General features: G+C 41.6%; 2 protein-coding genes across 3 annotated transcripts in view; one reads left to right on the forward strand and one right to left on the reverse strand.

Moving 5' to 3' along the window:
• Positions 1 to 5332, forward strand: part of WNT3 (Wnt family member 3) — a 42164-nt gene extending 36832 nt beyond the window's left edge. Inside the window, exons 4-5 of the mRNA XM_087826268.1 lie at positions 573 to 1060; positions 3259 to 5332. Coding sequence (XP_087682394.1) covers positions 573 to 1052 — 480 coding nt within the window. The 3' untranslated portion in view covers positions 1053 to 1060; positions 3259 to 5332. The remainder of the gene's footprint in view (positions 1 to 572; positions 1061 to 3258) is intronic.
• Positions 5333 to 8737: 3405 nt separating this feature from the next.
• Positions 8738 to 27614, reverse strand: part of NSF (N-ethylmaleimide sensitive factor, vesicle fusing ATPase) — a 104409-nt gene continuing 85532 nt past the window's right edge. Inside the window, exons 18-21 of one of the 2 annotated variants that reach the window (XM_016203910.2) lie at positions 15159 to 15293; positions 13961 to 14074; positions 11037 to 11092; positions 8738 to 10585 (exon numbers count right to left, since the gene is read on the reverse strand). In XM_016203910.2, the coding sequence (XP_016059396.1) occupies positions 10543 to 10585; positions 11037 to 11092; positions 13961 to 14074; positions 15159 to 15293 (348 nt within the window). In that variant the 3' untranslated portion in view covers positions 8738 to 10542. The other variant, XM_087826270.1, reaches the window with a different exon arrangement.

Consider the following 27614-nt stretch of genomic DNA (forward strand, 5'->3'; position numbering starts at 1 on the left):
TGGGCCCCTGTCCCGGCCCCTTCCAGCGGCCCTGGCGTGGCCAGGGCTCCCCGACCTGCCTCTTTCCCCTTGGCCCAGCTTGGCCCCCACCCACACCCGGATTCACCGGTCTGTTGCCCCCCCCCATCCTTGGTCTGCCCCGGGTCTCCGCCCGCCTGGGGGTGTGCTGGCCCCGTGGAGCAGGTCCCCGCACCCCGTGCGTGCGCTCCGGCTGCCCGTGTGGGCCTGGCTTTGAACCCAGCTTCCACCCCTTCCTGTGGTTGCTTGACTTAGGGCGAGACGCTTAAGCTCCCAGCCTCGGTTTTCCCATCCGTGAAACGTGGATAACCGTCCTTATTTGTTCCAGCTGTGAGAAATGGATGTGATTTGTGCCGATGCTTGGGGCGTGAAGGGGAGGGAAACCATCAGTAGTCACCCTTTGGGCCCGTGCCTCGGTCCTCAATCGGCTCTCGTCCTGGCACAGGGTAGGAATAGAGAAGGCGCCGGGCCGGGGCGGGGGGGCAGCGCAGGAGGGCCTAGGTGTGCGCCCAGGCGGGGTCAGCCTGGGGCCAGCTGCCGCTCCTCTTTCCCAGACCATCCTGGACCACATGCACCTCAAGTGCAAGTGCCACGGGCTGTCGGGCAGCTGCGAGGTGAAGACCTGCTGGTGGGCCCAGCCCGACTTCCGCGCCATCGGTGACTTCCTCAAAGACAAGTACGACAGCGCCTCGGAGATGGTGGTGGAGAAGCACCGCGAGTCCCGCGGCTGGGTGGAGACCCTGCGCGCCAAGTACGCGCTCTTCAAGCCGCCCACCGAGAGGGACCTGGTCTACTACGAGAACTCCCCCAACTTTTGCGAGCCCAACCCCGAGACGGGCTCCTTTGGCACCAGGGACAGGACTTGCAATGTCACCTCCCATGGCATCGATGGCTGCGACTTGCTGTGCTGCGGCCGAGGCCACAACACGAGGACCGAGAAGCGGAAGGAGAAATGCCACTGCATCTTCCACTGGTGCTGCTACGTGAGCTGCCAGGAGTGCGTCCGCATCTACGACGTGCACACCTGCAAGTAGGGAGCCAGGTAGGGTGGCGGGGCGGGGCAGGGGGGGTGCTGGGGGGGGGCTTGCTGCAGGGACCTGGGTTTGCCCATCTCCTGTTCCTGACCACCCTGTTCCAGTTCTCAGCTACCCAAGACACAAGTTCCCCAAGTGTGTGCACTTGAGGCTGCAAGCAGTTGATTAAAATTCTTACACGTTGGTTAATTACGAGCCAGGTCAAATTTTGGTCCAGCCACTGGCTCTCTTTGAGCATCTGTGGAGACAGAGGAGGGACACTGTGGAGTTGGAAGCTGGGAGGCCTGACCTCTGGTGCCAACTTTGCCCCTAAATGCCTGTTCCTTCACTTCTCTGGGCCTGTTTTCTTACTGTAAAATAAGTTTAAAATACTTGAAACAGTAGCCTGAAAAGTCTTCTCTACAAACCCTGGGGCAGAGTCATTTTGCACCCACCTTGAACTTTGAGGGCAAGTTTTTGCACAAGTGTAAATCCTACCAACCTCGGGGAGGTGGGTGGGGGGAAGCTGTGCATAAGCCCATATTCTGACAGATCTGAAGCTTGGGTGGAGTGGGGTGCACTCTCACCAAGTTTATGGATGGTGATGGGGAGGAGGGAGGAGTCAAGTTCACAGTGACGGTGGTGAGTAATCAAGGGATCAAAGGCTGGTGGATTATGTTGCCAAGCTTCCCAGAGGTGGCCGGCGTGGGAGACAGTATGCCTGGCCCTCAGATCCAGAGGTCCCCCAGGACAGGTCAAGATTGATGCAGGGTGGTCCTAGAGCCTTGAAGGTGGAATGTTTCGAGGCCGGTGTGCCCTTACTCCCTCCTCTGCCCGAAGGAGCCTAATATACAGAGGCAGGAACCATGGTGTAGCTTCCACCACCTGCCAATCGTGGGACCCAGACAAGATAGTCTTTACACACCTGTCTCATCTGTCATCCTCCCTAGAGGTGCCATGAGGAACACAGGAAAGAGCACTGGGAACAGTGACTGGTTCGTGGCAAAGGACTTGCCTGCCTGGGTCATTGCTGGCTGGGGCTGTGTCAAGGGAGGGCACCCCACTGGGTCCAAGTGCTCTTGAGGCAGCAGAGATTCCCGGGCCAAGCTGATTTCCAAGAGCAACTTCCCCCAGGCCTGCTGCTGGGTCTGCAGCCACAGGCTGGGACCCCATTACCTCTTCCCATTCTTTCATCTGCATCCGCACTGACGCTATTCAGGCAAAATGAGGACTTTTGACACAGGCTGGCAGGATTGCATGGGACGGAGCCTCTAGCTTTTCTCTTAGGTACCCTGTCGCAACAGTGCGGGTAGGAGACAGAGGGAGCCACAGGGCAGGACACGTGCCTTCCACACACTGGGATGGGAGAGCCCTCATCAAAATGGCTTTATGCCACAGGAAGGCCAGACCTCCTTTTTGGGAAAACTTTTCCATCATGTGCAACTTTTGTCCAATGTCTCAGGCTAACCACTGATTTCCTACATCACAAGTATCGGATTTATTCCTTGTTGTTCAGATTTTGTGAGCATGGTAAGCAGGAAGGGCTCTGGACAAGACTCAGGGGGTCTGGCTGATCCCTGGTGCTGGATCCATCACTAACTTGCTGTGAGTCCTTGGACATGCCCCTTGAATCTTGCTGAGTCTGCTTCCCTCACTGTAAAACCGCCCTACACTCGCCCTGTTGGCCCTTGAGCGAGGGTTGGCTGGGAATGCCGTGAAGGCTTTTTGGGCCTCAAATCCTCTGTGAGCTGTAAATATACAAATGAATAAAATGTGCACATTGGTGCTCCCATGAGCAGGACTTACTCATAATTTTTAAATGAAATACTTTCTGTTTGGACAGCTCGTTATGAATCTATCTGGTATGATACGAACACAGTGCCCAGGAGTCTGCCCTAAGTTGGAAACAGCCCTACACCTGCCAGGCTTCTCCCAGTCTCTATACAAGACATTCCTACATTAGGGTAGTTAGTTGCCTGCTATAGGGCTTCCTGTCGCCCAAGCCCCACCTAGAAGGTGAGGTAGGATTTGAAACCGTCTGTGGAAGCTAAAGCCCTCCTGTTCCTGTGGACCACCCTCCCCTCCTTACTGGTGGACCCCGTTACCTCCAAGTATAAGAAAAATGCTGAGATCTCCTGTCCTCAGCTAGTGACCTTTGCACCCTTATGGGTGGTCTCCCCGGGAGAGCAATTATATTTCTAATTCTTCCTCTTTATTTTTTCCAAAGGGCGCTGGGAACGGTGAAGTGTGTGGCTGGGCAGATTCACTGAAGTCCTGTGGGGAGCAGGACCTAAGCTGGGCTCAGCCCTCGCATCCGACAGCAAGGAATCCGGACTGTTGCCAGATGCACGTGTGGTAAATTACCTGGACCCAACCCGCCTGCTGACCTGGAGGCCTCCCTCCCTCTCTCATCTCAAGTTTCTCACCCTACTCCGGATGGTGTGTGGTTTTTAAAGAAGGGGCTTTCTTTTTAGTTCTCTGGGGTCTGATAGGAACAGACCCGAAGCTTATCTTTGCACATGTTAAAGAAAATAAAAATGGAAAAAAATTTCTACTCCAACAGAACAGGCTGGGCTAATGTGAGCTCTCTGCCTGGTGATAGAGGTGTCAGCAGGGGCAAGGTGGTTCCCAGGCCGCTTCCTGAGGGCCGGTCCAGGATGCCTGTGAGGTGGGAGTTACGGAGTAGGGCTGCAGTCTCCTTTCCTCTGTCTACTCCTGCGCAAATCTGATACACTGTCACGAGCCGATAAAAGCCATAGGTTTAGTGAGGATCAAGTGGTAGGGAGGCCCAAGGCAGCTGTGAGGGGAGGGTTTTCAGTTTTGCAGAAACTGGTAAGCTGTTTGAAGAGCAGCGGTGTGTTCTCCGCCTCATTTTCTCTGTAACCTTGTTCTGCACGAGGCTCTTGTGAACTGCAGTCAGGCCTCAGAATCTTTTTCTACCATCCTGCAGTTTCCACCATTAATGCAGTTCTTTTTGGTGCAGTGGACACTGTAAATAGGTTGTGTATGGGGTGGAGGTGGGGAGGACAATCCTTCTCCAGCCTGTATGGCTTCCTAACGGAAGGAGGGGTATCTTTGGGCGAGGCCACGGAATCCCTCCAGCCCTGCTCACCTGCAGGTTCTCCATCGGATCAATGCCAGGTGAGCAGGTGGACTTTAGGTCACGTTAGTGCAAGTTAGAGAAAGGGCCAGTGAGAGAGGAGCAATCTTTTCCTGAAGGTCCAGTTTTGAGACTAGCAGGTGTGGAGAGTAAAAAGGACTCCTTCGTTTCCTCTCCAGTAAGGACATGTCTTCCTGCACCCTGCTTTCTTGGCCTGAGTGAGTACACAGACATGCAGAGTCCTTGAAGGCAGAGCTGCTGGCATCACCTGCATGCTGATAAGCATCAAGCCCTGCAGTCACCAAGGACAGGGTTAGGTGTTCAAAGGGCGGCAAGCAGTCACCGGTCCTTGGGAAAAGCGCCTCACAGCTGAGTTCTCCTTGGTCCACAGTGGCCCTCTAGTATCCTAGAGGGAGCTGGCAACACAGAGGCAACCAGCTTTGACATAGGGACCAATCCAACAGCTTGTTCTTAAGGAGAATCAGAAAGAGGTGCAGCAGGGGTAGCATGCAGCACAGTTTTCTCTCCCTTTTCTCCCTTCTCTTTGGTCCACCCAACACTGGCCCAAGGTCTCGGGTCAAGCGACCTTCCCGCTTGCTCAGGCAGGCTTGCCCAGACGGCTGTCCTGGAGCCAGGCCTGCACTCTTGAATTTGCTGGCAACAGGCCCTGCTCAAGATACACATCCCCTCCCCTCTGTAGAGTCTGAAATGCCCCTCCTCATCTCACCTTAGACTGAAAAGTTTTCAATCATGTCAACCGGATAATGCTTGCTTTATGTGAGTTATTTCAGCAGAATGGATACAAATTTTCAAACCAGCCTTCTCATATCTATGTATTCTATATTAAAAGTGATAAAGTCATGTTTCTGGGGCGTATTCAAGTAGCTGACAAGTAATTATTTAATAGTACATTGAGTGCATTGTAATTATTCTTGCCGTAGTCAGGTAATAGTACCCAACGGAAATTTCCTACCAACCTGCTGTATCCAAAGTTTTGTAAAAAGTTGTAGAAGTTGTTGATCTTTTTGATTTTATATTCAAAAAGTCTCTTTTTATAAATATTATTTATTATACAATGTATATACCTTTGAGTTAACTAAGATTATATATTATATAAATATATATATATTTGGAGAAAATATATTTCATCATGCAGTTTTTTTCTGTTAAGTCATTAAAGAGAAGGTAAACAAACTTAAAATGATACATTGTACAGTGTGTGGAGTTTCCAGATTAATGTTCAGGCGGTCAAGAATATCAAGATCTGAATGTGTTAGCTTCAACTCTCACCCTTAAATTAGTGGCCCAAAGTAAGTTCATTTCCTCTGTTCTCTAAGCAAGATCGTCTGAGACGTCATGGACAGTAGGTCTGATCTACTCTAGGACTTACAGGCTCACTTTGTTCTAAAACAGCTTCTAACAAAGAATTTCCAGTTTCAGAAATAAGCAATTTGGGCAGTAATTCATTTCATAGACTCCAGCACTCCCAATGCACAAATTAATGTCATAGACACTCAAAGATGTGGCTCAAGGCCAGGAGACCACGATGTTGGCCACTGACTCAATCCCTTCCTCACCCATGTTTTCAACTCCACTTATTGGGAACATAGGATTTGTTCTACTGAGAATGAAATTTGACTGGAAATGGTGCTGCCCTGCTAGCTCTGCTTGAGAGCTGAGCTACAGAAGGGGTAGGTTGGTCAGAAAGGAGAAATGGTGTCCCCTGAGCTCTGGGTTACCTGGAATAAGTGTCATTTGAAGTTTTAGACTGCTCTGGGCACAAAGGACCCACCAGTGGGCATGCTCTAGGGAAAGGCATTCTCTCCTTGGACTGCAATTTCAAAAGGACTCACCTGAGGTCCACAAATAACACCTTCTCAACAATGAGATGCTGTAACTTGGTTTAATGGTGACAGACATACAGTGTCTTCAAACCTACCCATAAAGTGTCATCTTCAGTTTCTTTGGCACAGTAAAAATCTTTTTCTTTCTCCTGATTTACCTGTATTAGGAACAAATCTTACTCATCTCATTTCACAGAAAAAAAGTAACAGGGAAGTAAAGCCATCTGCCTTGTGCAGTGGAGATGGGCTGCCAGCGCTCCATCAGACCTCCAACCTTAGATTAGGGATGACTCCTAAAGATTCATCCCTGAAAAGCCTAACTCACAAAAATGGTTTCAGCTGTGCGAGGACACGGGCACGGAATGTATGTGGATCTCCTCCGTGTCCTACAGCGTTGCTGATCTTTTATTTAGCTTTTATGTAAGGTTGATACTCGTCTGCCCCAGCGTTCTGGGTACTTTTAAGATTGCCAAATATTTAAATGGTCTCTACTCATACTTACCACGGCCATTTGTAATCCTCTCTGATTAATCATATTCTATGATTAAAGAGAATACAGTTTATAGCAGCGCTTGAACATTTAGCTTCTCAGTAAGCATAAGTACTAATAAACATCTAAAAACAAGAGGAAGTTTTAAAAAAAGATCCAAAAGAAAGAAAAAAGACAATATAATGAGACGATATCTTTCAAAGCAGTATTATTTTACAAAGAAAGGAGGGGGTAGAGTGTTCAAGGATGAGGGAAGGAGGTACAAATGAAGGCAAAAGAGAAGGGTAAGGAACAGTCAGAGAAAAGCAAGGGGGAGGTGATGGATGGTGAGGTTATTCTAGGTGTGCCCAGTGACAGTATCCAATGATCCAGGGGTATATCTGGGCACCTTGGGTCTATGGATAAGTACATGCATGGTACACACACACACACAGACACACAGACACACACACAGACACACAGACACACAGACACACAGACACAGACACACACACACACACACCACACCACACCACACCACACCACACCACACCACACCACACCACACACAAAGTGAAGTTATTTCAGCAAAACGATGGCCACCAGACTGTCATCATTTCTCCTAGCTTAACAGAGAACTTTCTAGGAAGCAAAAAATTATCTAACCATTAGTCTTAAACTCCCAAAATAGTGCGACAAAGGTAGTTGTGGAGACTGTATACTGGGAAAATTTCAAACCTGAGTTCTCCTTGCAAATCCTGTCTTCACTACTTGGGAATTTTGCCGATCGCAGCACTATCTCCTGCATCTCAATGTTGTGGTGTCCACACATACCGCCCCCCCCATGGGCGCAGGCCCCAGTCTTGGCACTGCTTGCCAGCTGATGAGAAACCTTAGATCATTTTGCAATAACTTCTGAAATTTACATGCTTTTTTGAACTCTCTTACACACCTTTCCCTGTCACTTCTTTGAAAAAGCTTATGGATCAAGTTGCCAGGCAAGGGAAGATGAGATCTTGCTCTTGCCTTCTGTGTGTGGGCTGGGCTGGCTATTTGTAGCTGACTCAGTGCTTGCACAGGTCTGTTTACCGAGATTTGGTTATTATACACACTTGAACCTACTCCATGGCATGCTGCTGAAGCTTCAAGGGGGGGCTGTTCACTGTAATTTTTAGGATATGAAAAAACAGCCTTAACGCAAAACATATTTCATATTTTAACTACATTATACAGTTTTCTATGTTACATTTAAAAAAGTGTTTCAGTGAAGATGTACAAATTTAGAAGGATAAAATAACTTCTTTTTTTTGAGGCTTTAATTACATCTTCTTACAAAATAGCATTAACCATTCACCTGTAGATGAAGAAAAGTAAGGCAGCAGCTGGCTGGAGTCTCCTTCGCTTCATCAGCGGGCCGGGCAATGATCTCATGCGCTCTCTGCCCAGCATTGCCTTTGGGGAGGACTAAGAGCTTCAGGACTCCACCTTTTCAAGGCTACCCAGGCACCAGTGTGGTCTCTGGGCCCTCCTCCCAGGAGGGTGTGGACAGCTCCTGGGGAGCCAGCCCGCTATCAGAGAAGCTCTGACGCTGGCCTCTTCCCACAGACCCTTGCTGACTTCCAGGCTGCCTGTAGTCCTAAGCTGAGCCAACTCTAAGGGCCAGGGTTCATTTAGGCTAAGAGATCTAAGAGCTCAGAAACATGCAAAAAAGATGAAGGACACCAAAATGAACCACATGAAGAAATCTCACTGAGTGTCTGAGCCCCTTGCTTTGTGCATTTCATAGGAAGGAGTAATTCTACCTGAGAAACAATTTTCCTTTCTGGTTTAACCCAATTATGACTTTGGTACACTTCAGTTTTTTAATAAGGTGAAATAAGTAATACAAGTATATTCTTGTGCATTAGCTTTTAAAAAAAAGCTACTGATCTGTTTTTCTTTTTAAATAACTAAACTTTTAAAATAATTAAAGTCAGAGATTTCTTTCTTCTTAGAGAGAGAGCAAGGGGAAGGGGAAAGAGAGGAAGAAATATCAATTTGTTGTTCCCCTTAGTTATGCATTCATTGGTTGATTCTTTTATGTGCCCTGACCCCAACCATGCTGTATCGGGATGATGCTCTAACCAACAGCTCCCCAGCCAGGGCCAAAATCAGAGATTTTTAAATAAAAATCACCCATCTCCTATGACAGTTATAACAAAACACCCAGAGGGTCTTTTCTGAGCCCCCTCTTCTTCATACATTCATATCAGTTACATATATTGCTTTGTATAAAATACCGGTCTACAGAATGTTTTCAAGTATATATACTCTTTATTGCATTCCTTCATTTGCATTAAACAATATAATATTTATATTTCTCAATATAGTTTTGGACAAAACACAAAGACATTAACCTCATTGAATAAGAGACATAAGTTAGTACAATGCGTGTTGCTTTCATGGGAAGAGAAAAGAGCAAGAAAGGTCTAAAACAGATACAGGAATCCAGGATACTGGCCACCAGGAATCACAGAATTTTGCAATACAAATCCACTTTTTGAAAAGCCACAAAATAAGCTAGGGATGAAAAGCTGAAACAAAGTGAACATGACATACAAGTCTACCAAAAATATGCAGATAGCAAGATCTGGAGATAATTTGCCTTCTACCACGGGGACAGATGACAGAGCTACATCCAAGTGCCACTGTGGCAACGAGCCTCACAAGCAGTTGCGTATGGCTTCCAATGGTTTGTCCTCACATTTTAAGCAGCAATGGGGAGAGAGGGGCATGCTCTATAGGTCTCATCACCATATATGATGACCGATTTAAATTCCTCCTCACTCAGTTATAAGACAAACCCTTTGGAAGAAGTGTGTAGAGGGTAAAGGAAATGTGTTAAATGTAGTGGAATGGATGTTAAAGGACTGAGGGGGGAAAGCTAGAAAGTGACAAAATAATTTAAAATAAAGGAAGGCTACATTCTAAGTAAGTCATTAAGCTAAGGGAAAAAGATAAAGGGGTGATGCTAATAAGTCTTTAATATCATATTAAGGAACTGACCCATTTAGAGATGGACACTAATTAGTGCTGAGAGGTTTGTATATTACTTTATTTTAATGACTCCTTTCTTTTTAGGGGTGTAGGCTTTTCCCATGCATCTTTCACAAGTTTTTAACAACAGCTACCAGTTGGTAAGGATTAGCATATCTCTTACCACAGAGGACATTAGTTATAGTAAGGGAATGTCATCACCAACACAGTAATACTGTGACTTTCTATTAGGAAAGATCTCCTGGTTGCAGCTTGGAAACATCTCTGAAAATGATTGAGAACAGCATCTTAGAAATCCAAAGCCCTGTTTCTTCAGGCAAAGGTAACAACCAGCTTTCTGGGAGAACTTGAACCAAATGTTCAATTACCTCTAGTGTAAGCACAGGGAAGTAGTAAGATAACCCCTGTGAGCCCTCCCTGTTCCTGGTTTACTTGTAGAAAGTCCTTCTAATAGGCCAAGTGTTGCCTTGCAACATCATTATATCTGTTGAGAGTTTTTGGGTGGTGGAGATTTACTCGTAGAATAGGCCCTGGGATTTAAAAGAGTGGTAAGTCTGGTTGATAGTCTTAAAATGTATAGTGTTCACAAGTACCATATATCTCCCACACTTAAGACTGAGGAAGAAGGAATCATCCTACAACACAGTGAAGAATTCTATAAATGGAAACAAAGTTGTCCAAGAACAGTTGAGATCTGAAATATATATGCACTGTAGAGCAACTTGTAGAATAGGCCCTGGGATTTAAAAGAGTGATAAGTCTGGTTGATAGTCTTAAAATAAATAGTGTTCATGAGTACAGTATATCTCCCACACTTAAGACTGAGAAAGAAGGAATCAGCTTAGCTTGCACGGAAAGGTAAGCAAAGCATTCTAAAAGCAAGTTTGTACCTTCCATAAAATAGTGGACTATCTCGGTAAGTACAAGGAAGGGAGTTTTATTGCACCAATCATGCAGAGTGAGCATGTGTAGAAGACAGGGAACAGTTCACTTCATTTAGGGTCTTGAGTAAATCCAGTGAAGATCCCAGGCCATCTTTACCTTGGTCACTTCCCTTGGTCACTATGTGTTTGCAAACAGTCCATTTTCAAAGTCAAGGGAGCTACTGAAAAAGAAATACCCCAAACACAAAGAACAGATGAGGGTCTGCAAAAAGCCATTCATCACAAAATCACTAAGAGCTTCTTAAAGGCTTTTCTAAAGTTTCACTATGCACTTGCTATTAGATAAGCATGTCATAAAAGAAAATGGTCACAGTTCTATGCATTTAAAAGTAGGTTCCAACAAATATGTACCATTGAGTTTTTTCCTGCATTGTGACAAGGAAGTTTTGTGAAGCAGGACAGGGAGAGCAAACCAACAGTACAACCAATTTTCTTGCTTGGTCTCTCAGACCTACAACACAGTGAAGAATTCTATAAATGGAAACAAAGCTGTCCAAGAACGGTTGAGATCTGAAATACATATGCACTGTAGAGCAACTCGCAGAATAGGCCCTGGGATTTAAGAGTGGTAAGTCTGGTTGATAGTCTTAAGTATTGTATATACATACTTACGCTCCTTCTTCTCGTAAGAGAGCCAAGAATTTTCTCACACGGTATTCAGGATCCATCTAAATACATCAGAATAAATAAAGATGGGAGGTTAATTCATGCCAAGGAAATACTAAACTTCATACTTTCACCAGTGCTCTGCTGAGTCACAGAAATGTGTTACCTGTTCCTTGACCAGTATTCTGATACACAGGAAAGCAGATTGAGTCATTCAAGAGAAGTGAATGGGATTTCCTAGCACAGAGAATTACTATATTCGAGGTTCTAAATGACCCAGCTGGTCACTCACAGGCACCTCAGCTGTGTGAGAAGGGAGCATGCCTGAGGGGACTAGTGTGAGACCAGACAGTGGCCATTCATGGGGGCTCAAATGGCATCCAATTCACAGGACTCATCTAAAGCATAAAAGTGAGACCAATCTTGAAGAAACCAATTGATGTTGATTAAACAACTAAAAAATAGCTTATTAATTCTTTATGATCAATAATTTAGCTTTTCTTAGCTTTGGTCTCCCTTCCATAGTTTCTTCTTTGCAATTAATTTAAAAAAAAATTGTGCTAAAACTAAAAAAATGAAGGGGGGGGCTGATTCCTCTGACACGATCCCTAGATAATCGGAGTCTCCTGTGATGGGGACGGTGTCATGAGTCTAAGAAAAGATGGAGGAGTTTTGGTACAGGTTCTAGGTTCAGGTCATTATTATTATTACTTTTCATTTTATATTCCTATTTATACTAATTTGTTTAACTATATTCTATTTTCATTGGTCCACCAGATATGTGAAGTTATCTAAAAAATGGTCATTAAAACGTCTTTAATTCCTTAAGATGATTTTTATTGTAAGAAACACACCTAACTTTTAAAAAATGTTCCAGGCCAGGAGTCTGTTTCCCAAGAGGGAACTCCCTGCCCTCCAGGAACAGCTTTCAAACGCTCAGTGTGCAGCTGTGGGTAAATGTGCAACTGCATTCCCCCTCTAACTACTTTTTTTTTTTTTTAAAGATCTCTTCTATCCCAGAAAAACATTGCACAGAAGTTTTAAATGTATCAAAGTTAAGAGGTCAGACTACAAAGGACTAAGAAAAAGTGTGAATAGCTAACAAAAGAAACATTTTTCTTCTTTGGGAATAGAATTACATATGAATCAATTGTCAACTACTTTAAAAAAATGGAACTGGCTGGAGCTCAGCTGTAGTCAGTACTTGCAGGTCTTTGCCCATTAAATATATTTAATATGTGTGAGCAACGACTTACTGACTTGCCTGTAGCTATGGAATTAAAAGTCAAGAGAAAGGGAGGAAAAAAGTAATCTAGATAAATGACTTTATTCCCTCAGGTGACATCCAGTCAGAGCAGATCCTCGGCACTGTGCAAGTTTTAACAGAATTGTGTATAGTGAACAGAGAGGTAACATGACTTATATTCTGCTAGACTACGTGCCTCTTCACTTAGGCTCAGTCTCTCTAAGGCAGATCTAAAGAGAACTCACTCAGCTGCACGAAATCCATTTGACATGAAGGGGTTCAAACTCAGAGGCCTATGAAGTGTCAGTCGCTGAAGATTAGGCCTGAGTGCCCCACTCTCAATTTCTACCCCACATACACAAGAGGTATTAACTTGATCACTGACCTGCAGGCATGAAAGCAAGAGGAAGGGGTAGGGGTTGGGGTTGGGGAGAAAAACCCACATAGCTTCTTCTATGCAATTATTGAAAAAAAATTGTGCTGAAACTAAAAAAATAAAGAGTTGAGCTGACTATCTGACAGGTTTATCTTTTTCCAAGGAAAGAGCCAATACATCTGTATATGCACTTTTACCAAGAAAAATCCTAAGCAAAGTGATTAGTCTGTAACTTTAACTTACTGCTTAAAATGGGAAATAAATAAATTGGCTTAAAAACAGTCCAGCTGAAAGTTCAACAGATTAAACTTTAGGTTTCTGAAAACCACAACTTTATTTTAAAATAAACTTACCAGAAAAGATTAAAAAGCATTCACTTGGTGTTTCCAAGTAACTGAAACTTCACCTCTGCCACCCACTGCTTACACACTGATCAAGTGGCAGGACTGAGCAGCAAATACATATAGAATGTAGCCTAGGAACTGGGAGAGGTTCACTCAACAAAAGTCTACTGAGCCCAACTACTACGTGTCTGGCTCTGTTCCAGGGACTGTGGATTCAATAGTGAGTGACAGCGAAGGTCCTGGAACTCACAGAACTTGGTAAGGATACATTTATTATCTAATTAGATAAGCATAAGACACAGGATGGGTACATGGAGGGGTGGAGTTCCAAAAAGAGGAAACGTAAGTTGCCAGTAGATGCGACAAAGTCCAGAAGAAGTTTCATCTGCTTTTGCCCAGGCAACAGCCTCGGGCTCAGTTTCCTACGGGTGCTTAACCACAGCAGTTCCCATGACATTTCTAGGAGCCCAGGCCAGGGAAAATACACAGATCAATTACTGTGTAATGTCTAATCTGCACAAATCAATTATTCTGTCCATTAAAACAGTCTCCCAGGCTCCTTTTGTTGTATGTGTGGTAGCTTCCTGACCTCTGATAGACAACATCATCCCCTCTCTACCAATTGGCTGTGACCTTGGATAACTCACTGACAACCTGTGGGACACTCAGTATCCTCATCTCTAAAATGAGGGGCAGCAGAACAATTGCTCTTTGAAGTCCTTTCTCGTTCTACAATCTAGTAACTCCCCAAATTAAAACTTAAAATAACTTTATAAACAATTTTAAGATGTGGGAAAGTACCAATAAACTATTGTTTGATCTCAGGCTACTAATATCAACTTGAGTTCAGAAATCATAGAAGAGAATTATAACAAATTAACACTTTAGCAAAAAGAAATATAAAATCTCTGGGCATATCATGAATCTTTTATGTCTGAATCATATGGAGAAGGAAGCAGCTTACCTGTAGGGACATCTCGATCAACATTAGTAGCTTCTTGATTCCTATCCAGACCTTCTTCTCTTTGACTTGCTGTGCAATTGTGGTACGTTCCTTATCCTTGAAGTTGCCCAAAAGCTACAAAAACAATAAAGAAATGAAAGCACTGTTATAGTGAGTCGACAACATTAGTTAATTCTCACACTTATGCTTAAAAGAACAATGATAAGGACCAGCTGACTGGTTCAAGTAGACAGGACTCACTCCTATTTAAAAACCTAACCTGACCTTCCTAAACCCATTAGGTGTAACTATGAAACTGAAAATTGGAACCCTAAATCCTGTTTTCCTATAGGCCTCCATGATAATTTAGAGGTATATTTGCTGGGGGAAAAACAGCTCCACCATTAATAAATATCAGGTAAAATTTTTAACATTCCTTTCTAGGAACAAATCTGTATGTGTCAAAGCAGACTAAATTTAATTCTCTTACCCAACTCCAGCACAAAAGCTGTTCAAGTAGGCAACCTAGAGACATTTATCATATAAATAATTTCTATTTTGTTGGGAGTATGCCCCAAGTTTATGGGTCTTGAGGATTTTAAGGAGCCTTCACCACTGTTAAATAACTCACTAGATAATATTTTCTAACAGAACTCATCAAGTCACTTGTATGCACTGATATCAATCAAAAGTTTAATGGATTTTTTTTTTTAAATTAAAAACTTTGTCATCCTCAAAAATACTGAAGAAAATATTTCCGTATTATGAACTTGTTCATGAAGCAGTTCTGTTTACTTCTGTAGCTTATTTGAAGTTCCTAAAGTTTTAATCATTGTTCCAATTTATTAGATAAATACAGGTAAATGGGCTGAAAGCTACTACAGATAACTGATTTTTCTATATTGATTACTTTACCTCACCTACCCTCACCCCACATTTCTGGCCCACGTAATCTATATGCATCACTCACGCTGGGCATAGAGTCACTCATTCCTGGCAGTCTCTGTGCTGCCTACACCGAGAAGTGGGAAATTCACTCTCATTTATATTCATCTCTCCTTCCTCTAATTCCTGAAAAACTGAAGGCATAGCCCAAGTCCCATATTCTAGGTTAACATAGAAACTAAACACTAGGTGTGATGTCTGGCACCCCTGAGCATTATTTCCAGCCTCAACTCCTTTCTTATAAACAGTGAACAATCCATTGGCTCATTTTCACCTCCAAAGCTTCCAGGAGCTGCTCTCCTGTGGCAATGTTGGGCACATGGATGGTGGTGCTGAAAGCGGTAAGCATTTCCATCTCCTGAAGGACATCTTTGCGGCTAGTGGTCCCAATGATAAGAAGCTTGCGGCCCTGATCACAGAGAGAAAACATGTTAAAATGCACAGGATAAAACTGATTAGAAAAACTAGTGTAACCCTGAACAATATCCACTTAATTGCAGAAATGCAAATGATTAAGCAATAAAAAATATCAGAATTTTCCTCTTGAAATTAAAAGAAGAACAATCAACAACGTGATTCAGAAAGAGCAGCATTTTCTTCAGAATATGACTCAGAAAGAGGCAACCACCCTTTCTTCTCATTCACATCAACAGAGTAACAGCTTAGGAAATCGGGGAGACTACAAGCCAGGACACTTCAGTACATGTTTGTAATTCATTTTTCACAGCCAACATGGTACATGGATAGTGGGAACTGGAGGAAAAAAATGAATGACTGAAAAGTCCATATCACCCACTTAGCAAAGCTTTATTGTGATTTTTAAAAGAGCAGGGTAATAATATTTTACATGTTATGTAACACATAACTGTGAAAGGCATGGTACTAAGTGCTTTACATAATTGCCTCATTTAATATTTTTAAATTTCATTTTTATTTCCAACCCCAAAATATACAAAAAAAAAAAAAAAAAGTTTAAAAACTATAGCAGGCTTTTGCCACCAATCCTGATTACCTGTAGCAAGAGGCAACCATTTTCAATTCTCTTAGCTTTTTTTCTCGTACTCTCTTCCTTATCTTTAAATAAGGTGATACTACTATTTTAAGAATTTTATTTTCAACTTTATATATTATTTACTGGCTTACTATTATGGAAGATGGTTATTTAAGATTAATTTTGCACTTATTCCCCACCCCCACCCCCAATATCCCTTCCTCATCCTTCCAATATAGTTATTTTACAGTCTTTGGTTAAATCTATATTCAGTATTTATTATGATTATATAAATGTGATTTACAGCTAAGCCATGTAGTATACTATTAATTCCCTTTCTTGAGCAACATTTTCTTTTTATTTTTCTATTAGAGTTAATAATTGCCATTTGCCCCTTTGCTTAGTTTACCAGGTACATACACCATCCCAAGTTCATCTCCAAATTGACCAACCAATACATTCAAACACATTAGGAAGTTCATTTTTGTTTTTTTTAAAGACATCCCCCTCCTGAAGCTTCCTGTTCTCAGAGCTCAGTGTGAACTGACCACTCTCTAGGCCTGCACCACAGCTTCGGTTGGAGACCCCCCCGCCCCACTATGGCCCTCCTTTCCTAGCTTTCCTGTTTCCTAGCTTTCCTTTTTCTTCATTTATTCTCTTTCCTGTGGTACATATATGTCAAAACTTCCTGAGAAAGTCCGGTATATGAGAAGCAAAAATTTAAGCATTTCCTTGAATGTCTAGAAATGCCTCATTCTACCCTTAATATTGTACATACTCTTCATACTTGATAGTTTGGCTAGGTATAGAGAACAAGGTTGGGAATAATTTTTGCCTCAGAATTTTGAAGGCACTGCTCCACTGTCTTTTAATTTTCAGTGTTGCTGGCTGGAAGACTGATGCCATTCTCATTTCTTCACTCTTTGGTTCTAACTTGTTTTTAAAAAAATATAATTTTAAATATATCTTTATTGATTTCAGAGAGAGGAAAGGAGAGGGAGAGAGATATAGAAACATCAATGATGAGAGAGTCATTGACCGGCTGCAGCCCGCAACCCGGGCATGTGCCCTGGCTGGGAATCGAACCCTGATCGCCTGGATCCTAGGTCAACGCTCAACCGCTGAGCCACGCCCGGCTGGGCTAAAAAATATAATTTTAAAGGAATCTTTTCTTTACCCCTATGTTCTGTAATTTCAAAATTATGTACCCTGAGGTAAGTCTTTCTTTACTCATTTTGTTGGCATTAGATGGGTCCTTTCTAAACTGGCAACTCCAATCATTCAGTCCTAGGAAATTTCTTTGAGATTTCCTTCTGTTCATTTTATTTCCCCTGTGTTTCCCCACCCCACCCCTGCCCCAGAACTTCCATTAGTTGGATACTGGTCTAATACTAATCTTCTAATTTTCTTTTCTTTTTTTGCTCTTAGTTTTTATTTTTTTCTCTAATACTTTTTAGGTTAGCATCAACTTTTTCTTTCAACTTTATATTAATTTTTTTCTATAATATTTTTTATTTCTAAACGCTATTTCTTGTTTCTTGGCTCTTTTTTTTATTACATCTTATTATACTTCATGGATACAATATGTAATTTTAGATGTCTGTGAATACTACAGATTTTAAAAATGTTTTCTTCTATTCTCTGTTCTGTCTCTGTTTCCTGAGTTTGTTTTTTACTATTTATTCACTGGAGGCTTTCCTCAAGAGTGTGGTCATTATTTGATGACTAATCACAATTAAGAAACAAGTAACTGGGACCTCTGAGTTTGTGGGCTTCACTACAGGATGAGGATGACCAGCTAAGACTTCGCTGATTAGTCCCTCAAAGGTCAGGATGTATAAATTTTTTACTGGAGAAGACTCTTTCAATCTCCTTCCTGAGGGCTCTGAAGCCAAGTTTCCAGCATACTAGAAGTAGATGGGCGAAAGGGTCTGAGTATCTCACTGTTCATTACGGAGACATTCATTTACTCCTATTTGCAGTATGGTCCCTCTTCAGAGCAATTTCTCATTTAATGTTCATTATAATCCCGAGAATTAAGTATTAGCATTATTTCTATTTTACTGATGAAGCTATTGAGTCTCACAGAAACATGTAATTTGTTCAAGGTCAAATAACTAATAAAAGACAGAGCCAGGAATGGAAACTAGATCCAGAACTCAAAGTTGTATGCTGTCTTTTTTCATGAAGAAAAACACATTTAAAAAAAAATTTACTTGGAAAATGGAAGAGGAATAAATTTTAATTGTATGTCACTCTATTTATACATACTCATTCCACGGATAAGCCTTTAATACAATCATTAAACCTATTCACAGATCTTAGAAATTCAGAATGTTAACATAAATATGAAAATAAATAAATTATTATGTGGGAATTAAGATAAATGTAGGGAAAGATTTAAAGAAATTTATGAACAGATGCCAAAACAATTCCAATTTGGGTTTTGTAAACACTACACTACTATTGTCAATAAGGTATGGTAGCCTATCTCAGTCTTACTCATTGTTTTTGTCCATCTACTGGGCCAAGAATGGATAATGCACCAACATAGACAAAGGCATGTCAAAGAAACAAAGTTGAGACCTGGCAGAATTAGTGATTGCATATCAGCTGACTGTGCAAAGACTATGGGATAGATGTATACAGATGGGAGGGTAATCATTATAATTAGTAAAGAAATCCAGTAGCTGCAAATCAAATGCATTATCAGCAGAGCTTTATTAAGCTTCTAGATGAATATGGACTAGATCTTGTATCTATGGACAGATACAAAGGAGATCATTACAATAAAGTATAAAAATGTAGAGATGTTATCACAGGATGTCATGGTAGAGGGAAGAAACATGAAACAGAGAAACGTCTTCTCTTTGTAGGAAGTAATTCCTGAGCTGAGTCTTAAGGAATGGCGGTAGGTTGATGAGGACGATGGAGGGGAAGGACATTCCAAGTCAGAAAGAGCAGAAATATGTAAGTTCACAGGCAAAATAACAAAAACAAAAACTAGGGTATTCGGGTAACTGTGGACACAAAGACTTATCAACGTCTACTGTAACAGAAAAGTGGTGCTTTTACACTCCACTCCAGGTGTTTTCCAACACTAAATTCTAGTGGTAAACTTAGAAACATACTCCTGAAGGATAGCAGATGCCAAAGCCACACAGGTAGAACATCCTCATTACATTTACAGGTTAGGTGGTACTTCCCTTTTTTCCTTAGGTTTTTAATGTTCCATAGCCCATAATTCAAACTCCCTCACCTCGCTCCTCTCTCATGGAGGACAACGTTGGCCCTAGCAGAATGGCACTGAGGAAGAAGCTTCTTGCTCATTCCAGAAAGATGGGGCTGCCATTTTCCCTGTGAACCTTTCTCTTGTGCTAATAGTGACTCTGCTCTTCAGGGCGTTGAAAGACTGGGAAATGTAGAGCAACGTCTAATAGAGATGCTAATTTATGTTTTGCTTTTCTTCTTGTTTAACAAGACTGCAAACACTGCAGAGAGGTCATGACCCAGGCAAGTCTAGGCCTTGGCTTGTAAAGCATCATCTTTACGAAAACACCAAAAAAAAATTACGAAATAATTAAATTGTGCTGGGTCATTTTGTATATTAATTAGTGGAGTAATGCTCATGAGGGAGCTTTATCATGAAAAAGCAGCTCTGAATGTATTAATATAATAAATCATATTGGAGAACATCTGGGAGGAAAAGCTGACAGCAGCATAAAACAGGAAGGCCAGCTTTAAAAATAAAAGTAGAGCTCAACCCAAGAGGGTAAATTCAATTTGCTAGTGTGTAGCTACTAGTCTTAAGTCTACAGAGCCGAAACATGCCCCTTGATGGAGAGAAAAAACAGCAGAGAGGTAACATTTGGAAAAACAAATTATTCCCAGCATACTCTTCACTGAGATTTGTTGGTTCTGATGCAATAAAGAAAAGGCCTAAATAAAATGACTATCTGCCAATCGGATTATGATAAACATTGTTCCAAGGTTAAATAAGTATTAGTTAACTAATTCTTAGTGCCATAAGAAGCAACTCAGGTGAAAACATTACCATGAAAAAGGCAGGGCTCAGTCAGGTGTTGATCCTTCAAAAAAACACTTCTTTACACGAGAAGAATGAGCCAAGTACTAAGCAGCGTCTAAGCCTTTTGCCACACAAAGGCCTAACCAGATAATCCACACCCTTTCATAGGTCCTGCCCATTGACTGGCCCCAATAAACTGATTTGTAACAAAAGTTCATATGGAAGAAAGCTTTTTTTCTTCTTAAATAAAAATGCCACCAATATAATACTGCAGTGAAATGGAAGGGCTGATTTTAACCTGTGAACAAAAGTAAAGTCAGTTATGCAGTAGAGAAAGGCCATTCTTTCCATATCATTCAATGCTGAGCAAGTGTAATACACCCTTGGTGTAGAGAATTAACTGTGAACAATTGGAGACTCTGAAATGGATTAAGAAGTGAGTTTAAAAGTGCAACTCCAAACTGCTGTTGTGCTGGGGGCCTTAAACTTTATTTTCTGCTTGTTAGAATTTGAGGGTTTTGTAAACACGAGTGAAAAATTTCAGAATATTAAGAATTTATAAACTCAGTAACTAAAAGATACAATATATTAGTTGATCAGACCATAAACAAGAATTTTTTCTGTTCAAGTACTTATGGAATTATGAGATTTGGTCTGTGCCCTCAAAGTGATTATAATTTAGCTGGAAAGAGCAAATAAATATTCAGGGACCACTACCAAGTAACACATCAGTAAGTACAAACTCATAGTGGCTAAGGGGACACAGCACATGGGGGCAGTTTCATTGGAGTGGGGTCATCTAGGAAGATTCTTATAGTTCTGACGAGACATTGACAAAGAGGAGGCCCAGGAGGAGAAGGGACGGGCCTCTAATGCTACCAAATCCTATGTGGGTGGTGGAGGCAGCTGAGCCAGAGCACTAAGGGCTGGTAATGAAGTCTTTTTAGACAGATGCGGAGTAGGCAGCCAATAAAAGAAGACTCAAAATGCTACACTAAGGAAGGAGATTTAGTATAAAAAGCAACAGGAAACTAAAGGTTCTTGAGGAGGAAGAACTGTGATGAAGAGAAAGATGATCCTAGCAGCCACATGCAGGACGGTCTAGTGGCCGGTGAGAAAGCTGCTGCACTAATTACATGCCAGTTCTAAGAGTATGCATGCCAGGAGGGTCGTCTGCACCTTTCACCAATACCTCACATATATGGCATCCTTCTTACTGCAAGCCCAGGGCTGGCAGAGAGAAAGGGAGGAGAGGCCAGTCCCCTGATGGACAGGTGGCTTGGTGCAGTAGAAAAAGTACAGGCTCCATCATTCATAGCTGTGAGATTCTGGCTAGGTCATTTAACTTCTCAGGACTTGTCTTCTCCTCAACCATAAAAATGGGATTAAAAATCATATCTGTCAGTAGAGCAGATGAAGAATGAGGTGAAGAATGCTTGGGGGAGGGACTCTTTGCCATTCTTGTCAGAGGGGGCAAGAATGAAAGGAAGTGAGGGCTTGAAGGAATGGTCTTGAGGGGAACCTCAAAAATTCCCCTCTGCCTAGGATGTCAGGAATCCATAATAGTAGGTCCAGTGGGCAAGCAGTGGGGTGCCTGAGAATTCCTCTCTTCCTGACAACACAGGGCATTAGCAGCAAAAGATATGGAGAGAGCACATTCTCCCAGAAGGCCGAGGTTCACTCGGGGGAAGATGTGAGCAGTCTTCAGCTTAACTAGGGTTACGGTAAGGCCCAGATGAGGCCTGTAGCTACAGCTCAAACACTCCCTCAGAAGGAATTGTGGAGGTGGTAAGAGTGAGGGGCCTCAGTAAGAGGCAGGGACTTCTGAGGGAGCAATCAGTTCAGGGCAGAGGGTGTGAAAACACTTTCCTGGTAAGAGGTGCTTTAGTTGTCTACACTTATCCTAGCTTCATTCTTGAAATGGTAATTTCTCATATATATTTTTCTCATTTAGCTTGTATTATTCAATATAGAGACCTGTAAAAAAATTCTACCTAACATATTGCCTGTACAACTTTACTGCTGCATTTATTTGCAAGTCGGAATCTCGATTCCAGCCTATCAACTCCCTGGAGATAGAAGCCATGTTTTATTCATCTGTGTGCCGGCAGTTCTTAGCACAGCATGCCCAGCACACAGGAGATTCCTATGTTCCCACCGCCTGGGATGCTCGTCCCTTATACACCCACGTGGTTCTCTCCCTCAGAGTCAAAGCACTGCCTGAATGTTGCCTTTTCTACAAGGCCTAGCCCCCAGCCCCATTTGAAACTGCAATCCCCTCTTCCTCACCTTCCTCTATCCTGATGTTCCCCTGCAGTACCTTATAACATACTAAATAATCTACTCATTTACTTATTTATTGTATTTATTGCTAGTCTTCCTTCATAAGGACAGGACTTCTGTTTGGTTTTATTGATGTATTCAGGGCTAGCCTTGTACATAGAACTTAATAAATTTGTGTTGAATGAATGAATGGTGATCTCAGGGTAGGTTTCTAGCAGATCACTTCTTTGTTATGTTCTGTCTTCTGGCCCTGGAAAAATGCACATTATACCAAGTGTTCAACAGGAAAATATACTCTGAGCCCCAAGTGTTGAATGCTATGATAATAAGTTTTAAAGAAAAGAATCTAAAATGAATGGCACATATGCTTCATTTATAATAATAAGTAGATGCAAAGGCTGTCATATCTTTCTTTTAGTTAATTAACTGATCAATCAGTTGTTAAGCTACTGATTAGATAATACAGACTAACAGAGAAAAGATAAGGTTCATTAGATGCCATTAATTTAAGCTAGAGAGATAAAAAGTATTAGTAAGCATCTCCTGCAACCCTTAGTTTCCCCAATCCAAGGGGAGAAATTGACTATTATAAACGATCAGGAGTCTGGACAGTGAAAGGAGAGAAATGGGGTCTCTTTGCATATCCTGCATGCATTTCTGATTTCTCATGCTCAACTGTCTGCAACTTCTTTTTTCTTTTTGTAGTTAAATGTTTAAGTTGAATACCAAAGGAAGGATGTTTCAAATAAATCATGCTACAACTAGGCAGACAACTACACTTAAACTCTCCATTAGATTTTACCCTGAAGCAAATTCTTAGTCTACCGTCTTTGTAACTATCGCAAGTAGGGCAGAGGACAGTAAGGAGGGGAATTCATGATGCAGACTGGGTATGAAATGAGGAACTTCACCCTAAATAATTGTAAATAATTACTATAGGCGAGCAGCCCACTTTATAATATTAAATAATATTTTAGTACCAATTTGTGAAGAAGACACTGAGTCATCAAATTTTACACTTGGAATAGCTCTTAAAAGAGCTACCTAGTCCTCGCCTTCTCCCTCTTCTGGTTATTTTGTAGCTGAGAAACCTGGGGTGAGAGGTGAAGGCATCTGTCTGAAGCTTTTATATCAGGAGGGAGCTGAAACTGAATTCAACTTCACTGATATCCACTACACTTTGCTGCCTACTGTTCTTATTTGTGTAATTTTAAACTCATATCAGCAACAGCTGATCCTTAATTATGAGTTAGTTAGGTTAGATATATTACCTAGAAATTATGACCTCTGAGCTCTTAGGAGAAAAGGTTAAATAAAAAAAATAAAGCTGTACTCTTGGTATTCTTAGTACCAAAGGAATAGTTTTGTAGATGTGTTGTCTCATTAGAAACTTAACTAAGATGACCACTGATTAATCCAAAGTCCTTGACCTTGTACCCCTAGATTTTCCCTACTTCTCTCAACTTTTAGCATGACATGCCCTAAAATGACCCCTCTGCTCTATATTCTTACCTACTTAGTCTGACAACCCTACTCAGGGCAGATTCAGCCCCTCACCAGAGTGGATGGCTTGGTGAGCAGGGTGTGAGCTGGATGTCTACCCCATCTTGCCACTTGATCTTGTGCACAAACTGTACAACTGAACACGTGGTCCTGGATTATGGCTCTTTGAGGGCAGGTAAATGTCTTATTCACCTTTGTGTTTCTATAGAGGAACAAATGCACATCCTAGTAAAAGCATATATTCCCTAAAGTAAGATTTGACTTGCCTGTCAAAAGAAATATTTTTGGATGCAAAAGAAACTTCCTATCTCCCTTCCATGAAACTTAATACAACTGTCACCATCTATCTTAGTCAACCTTAGTCACACTGGCATTCAACTGTCATGAGTTCAGACTAGAAATACAGCACTGAGCTGAATGCCAGGTGGGTTTCCAAGGACAACTGTGAGGGCCATTAGGCACTTTCACATTTACTCTCAGGACGACAGGGTGTCTTATAGGCCAGACCTTAAATTAAATTAGCCTTAAAAAAAAAAAAAGGTTAAAAATATATTATACACAGACAAGCTTAGAGACAAAGGTAGATTCACTTAACTGTTAGTCACACAGCAAATTAGTTGGAAGGGTTGGGATGAAAAAATTTTGACAGTAATGCTAAGTTAAAAATGAAAATAATAGTACAAACATTGTTTTCATGTTTCCTTGATTATAAAGTAATAAATTCTTATTATAGAAAATTTATAAAATATAGGAAATAATAGAGCAGAAAAAAAATCACCTAAAATTCTACCATCTTAAGTCATAGCAGTTGTCTTTAAGATGGAGAAATATTAGAACTGCCCTTTATTTTTATGTTTAATTTCATTCTCTTATTATTATTATTTAATATTTTATTGATTTCAGAGAGGAAGGGAGAGAGAGAGAGATAGAAACATCAATGACGAGTCATTGATCAGCTGCCTCCTGCATGCCCCCTGCTGGGGACGGAGCCCACAATCTGGGCATGTGCCCTGACCAGGAATCGAACCATGATCTCCTGGATCCTAGGTCGGTACTCAACCATTGATCCACACTGTCCCAGCTAATTTCATTCTTTAAAAAATTTCCTTTTTTGTGTATGTTTGAAAGTGAACATCATCTTATAAAATAATAGATCTATTAAACTATTGAGAGGATGAGGTCAAATCTTTTTTACTAGTAGTGGTGTTCAAAAAGTTTGGAGACCATTAAAATAAAGGCAATCACAATAGACAATTTTGGAATATTTGCTCCAGTCCTTTCTTCTTTATAACTGAAATCACACTATAAGAATATGAGGTTTAAGTGCAAGGTGATTTGATAGTTATGCAGGGAGTTGCTGACATAGGCTCAGTTTATATGGATAATAGGTCACCAGCTGGGTGGCCAGAGCTTTTTATCTGACTGCTGTCACTTGGTATTTCTCCCTGTCCTCCCTTCCTATCATTACCACGCTTCTTCCAGAAATGAGCACCCTTTTTCTGCTTGCTCCAGGGCTGGCTAAGGCAGGGTCTACAGGAGCAGGAGGCTGGCAGCTAGAGGAAAAAAGAAAGCTGCTATGCTCTTTCTTGCCTGCATTTCTAGGGCTGGTTTCTTTAGCAGTAGCCCATGGAGATTAGCTCCTTTGACGGGGTTGGTCACTTTGTTGTTTTTAGATACTTTTTTTGTGAGTGAGGAAAGACAGGATCAGAGTTTTTTTTTTGACGTGAATAGTAAACTAATAACTGAGTTGTGCTTTGCACTTTACAAAGAACAACAATAAACACTTATTGTACTTAATTTTCTCAACTTAAATATTGTTGCTGTTCCTATTTTACCAGTGAGAAAAGTGAGGCTCAGAAGTTAAGAGACTGGATTCAAATTCAAGTGTCTGCATTCTAATTCCTGTGCTATTTACATTGCCAAGGCCAGTTCTATGTGTAGTGAAGAACCACCATCTTCAGAATATCCATTCAACAGACATTATTATCTACACAGTCTAAATATGTTAAAAGAAAGAAAGAAAGAGAGAGAGAGAGAGAGAGAGAGGGAGAGGGAGAGGGAGGGAGGGAGGGAGGGAGGGAAAAGGAGGGCCATGCAAACTGTCCGGAGCCTTCCTTGTGATGAGCTCTTTCCATTCCCCAACGTGAGGGGTATGCAGGATTGTCAAGATGAAGATGTGGTTATAGACCAAGTAGTGACTTAAACAGATCAAGGACTGATTCCATCTTCATTCCAATAACTATTAGGAATATTGATGGATTGTCCTGGGCCCTCTGTAAGGTTCCACCTTTGTAAGGTTCCTCTTACTGGTTCTTCTTACTCAATAGCTGTAGTGTCATGTGGTATAAACCCCTAAGGAATCTCCAGAGATCTATGTACTTTATTCTGGGGACAGGAAGGTAGGAGAGGAGTTGTGAAATGCTATTCTGCTCCACAGTGAATTAGGAGAAAGAGGGAAGTTTAGTTACAAGTAACAGATGGTTGCAGAGAAAAAGCAAGTAGGTGGGCCAGTCCCTGTAGGCTGAGGACAAGTGTAATGGGTAGAGTCCTCGGAAACCTCACAGTGTGGGCCCTCCCTCCACTCCTTACCCTGTTGAGCTCTGATATTTGTCTCTACTTCATTTTTCCTTTTATAACTGGGATTCCCAGTCGCCAGGTCAGAGTATTTGTCTTAGGCCTTAGGAAGCTTCTAAATTTCAGCAATGAGAGACGGAGAAGCAGGGTGTCCCTATTTCTTTTTCCAGCATTGCAAATGAGGTAAGTTGTGCTTGGGCACTCCAAGCTGCAACTGTGAACTCAACTGTCCATGGGAAATTTATTATATAATTATTACATCCTTTAGCTTTCCTATCTTACAAGTTAAAGGTTCTGTGGATTATCTAAAGGCACCTCTTTTCTTTAAAACACACACACACCAGGAAAATAAATTTCCAGTTCCACATAACAGTGTTAACAAAATACTAGACTCTCTAAGAACTTTGAAACAGCAACAAAACAGGAAGAAACAGAATCTTAGATATCAACCACTGGGCCCAAGCAACGGGAATATTCAAATCAAGCAGGACAAACATCCATTCCCTTTTTGAAAATCTTGGGATAAGACTCTATAAGTCAGCTGTGTACAAATGGCATTCTCTGTAGACAATGGCATGTTCCTACTTTTCAGTAACTCCATGCTTTATACCTTACATTTGTGTAGTCCACAGGTTTATAAGAACTTCACGCTACATTATCTTAGTTGGCCCTAAGATAATGGGGTAGGTAAGGCAGGAGGAATTATCTCCATTTTAGAGATGAAGAAATAAACACAAAGGTTAAGGTTATATAGCCAGAAGATGACTGAGCTAAGACTCAAACTCAGATTTTCCGACTCCAAGTCCAATACAAAGAGCAAGTTCTGCAGAGAGACGGTGCTCATAACTAGATTCATGGCCCCATGGAATACTATATCAATACTTTTCTAACACTGATACCATCTCACAGTAATACATTTAAGGCAATGGGGATAGGTAAAGACATTCTGAGAGAATATTTTGTCTCTGAAACATTAACATGTCCCTGATGAATAAAATTTAGGTAATTTTGAGATCTGAAAATGACATATATGTCTTATAATTTCTGGTATTTGTTAATACCTATTACAGATGTGCTCTACCAAAAAACCCAATTTTGAAAACATGATTTTGTTCAGCAAATATCTGTAGCTATGTTTTATAAAGGGATTCACGGAATTTCTTTTACCTTTTTTTAATGTATTTGAAATTGTTCTACATATACGGTCAAGTGCCACTTAATGACAGGGGTATGTTCTGAGAAATGTATCATTAGGCAATTTTGTCAATGCATAAACATCATAGAGTACACTTACACAAACCTAGATGGCAGAGCCTATGGCTGTAATTATATATGCTATCCTTTTATACAAC

This window comes from Miniopterus natalensis, chromosome 17 (genome assembly GCF_054644295.1).
Source record: "Miniopterus natalensis isolate mMinNat1 chromosome 17, mMinNat1.hap1, whole genome shotgun sequence".
Classification (NCBI taxonomy): domain Eukaryota; kingdom Metazoa; phylum Chordata; class Mammalia; order Chiroptera; family Miniopteridae; genus Miniopterus; species Miniopterus natalensis.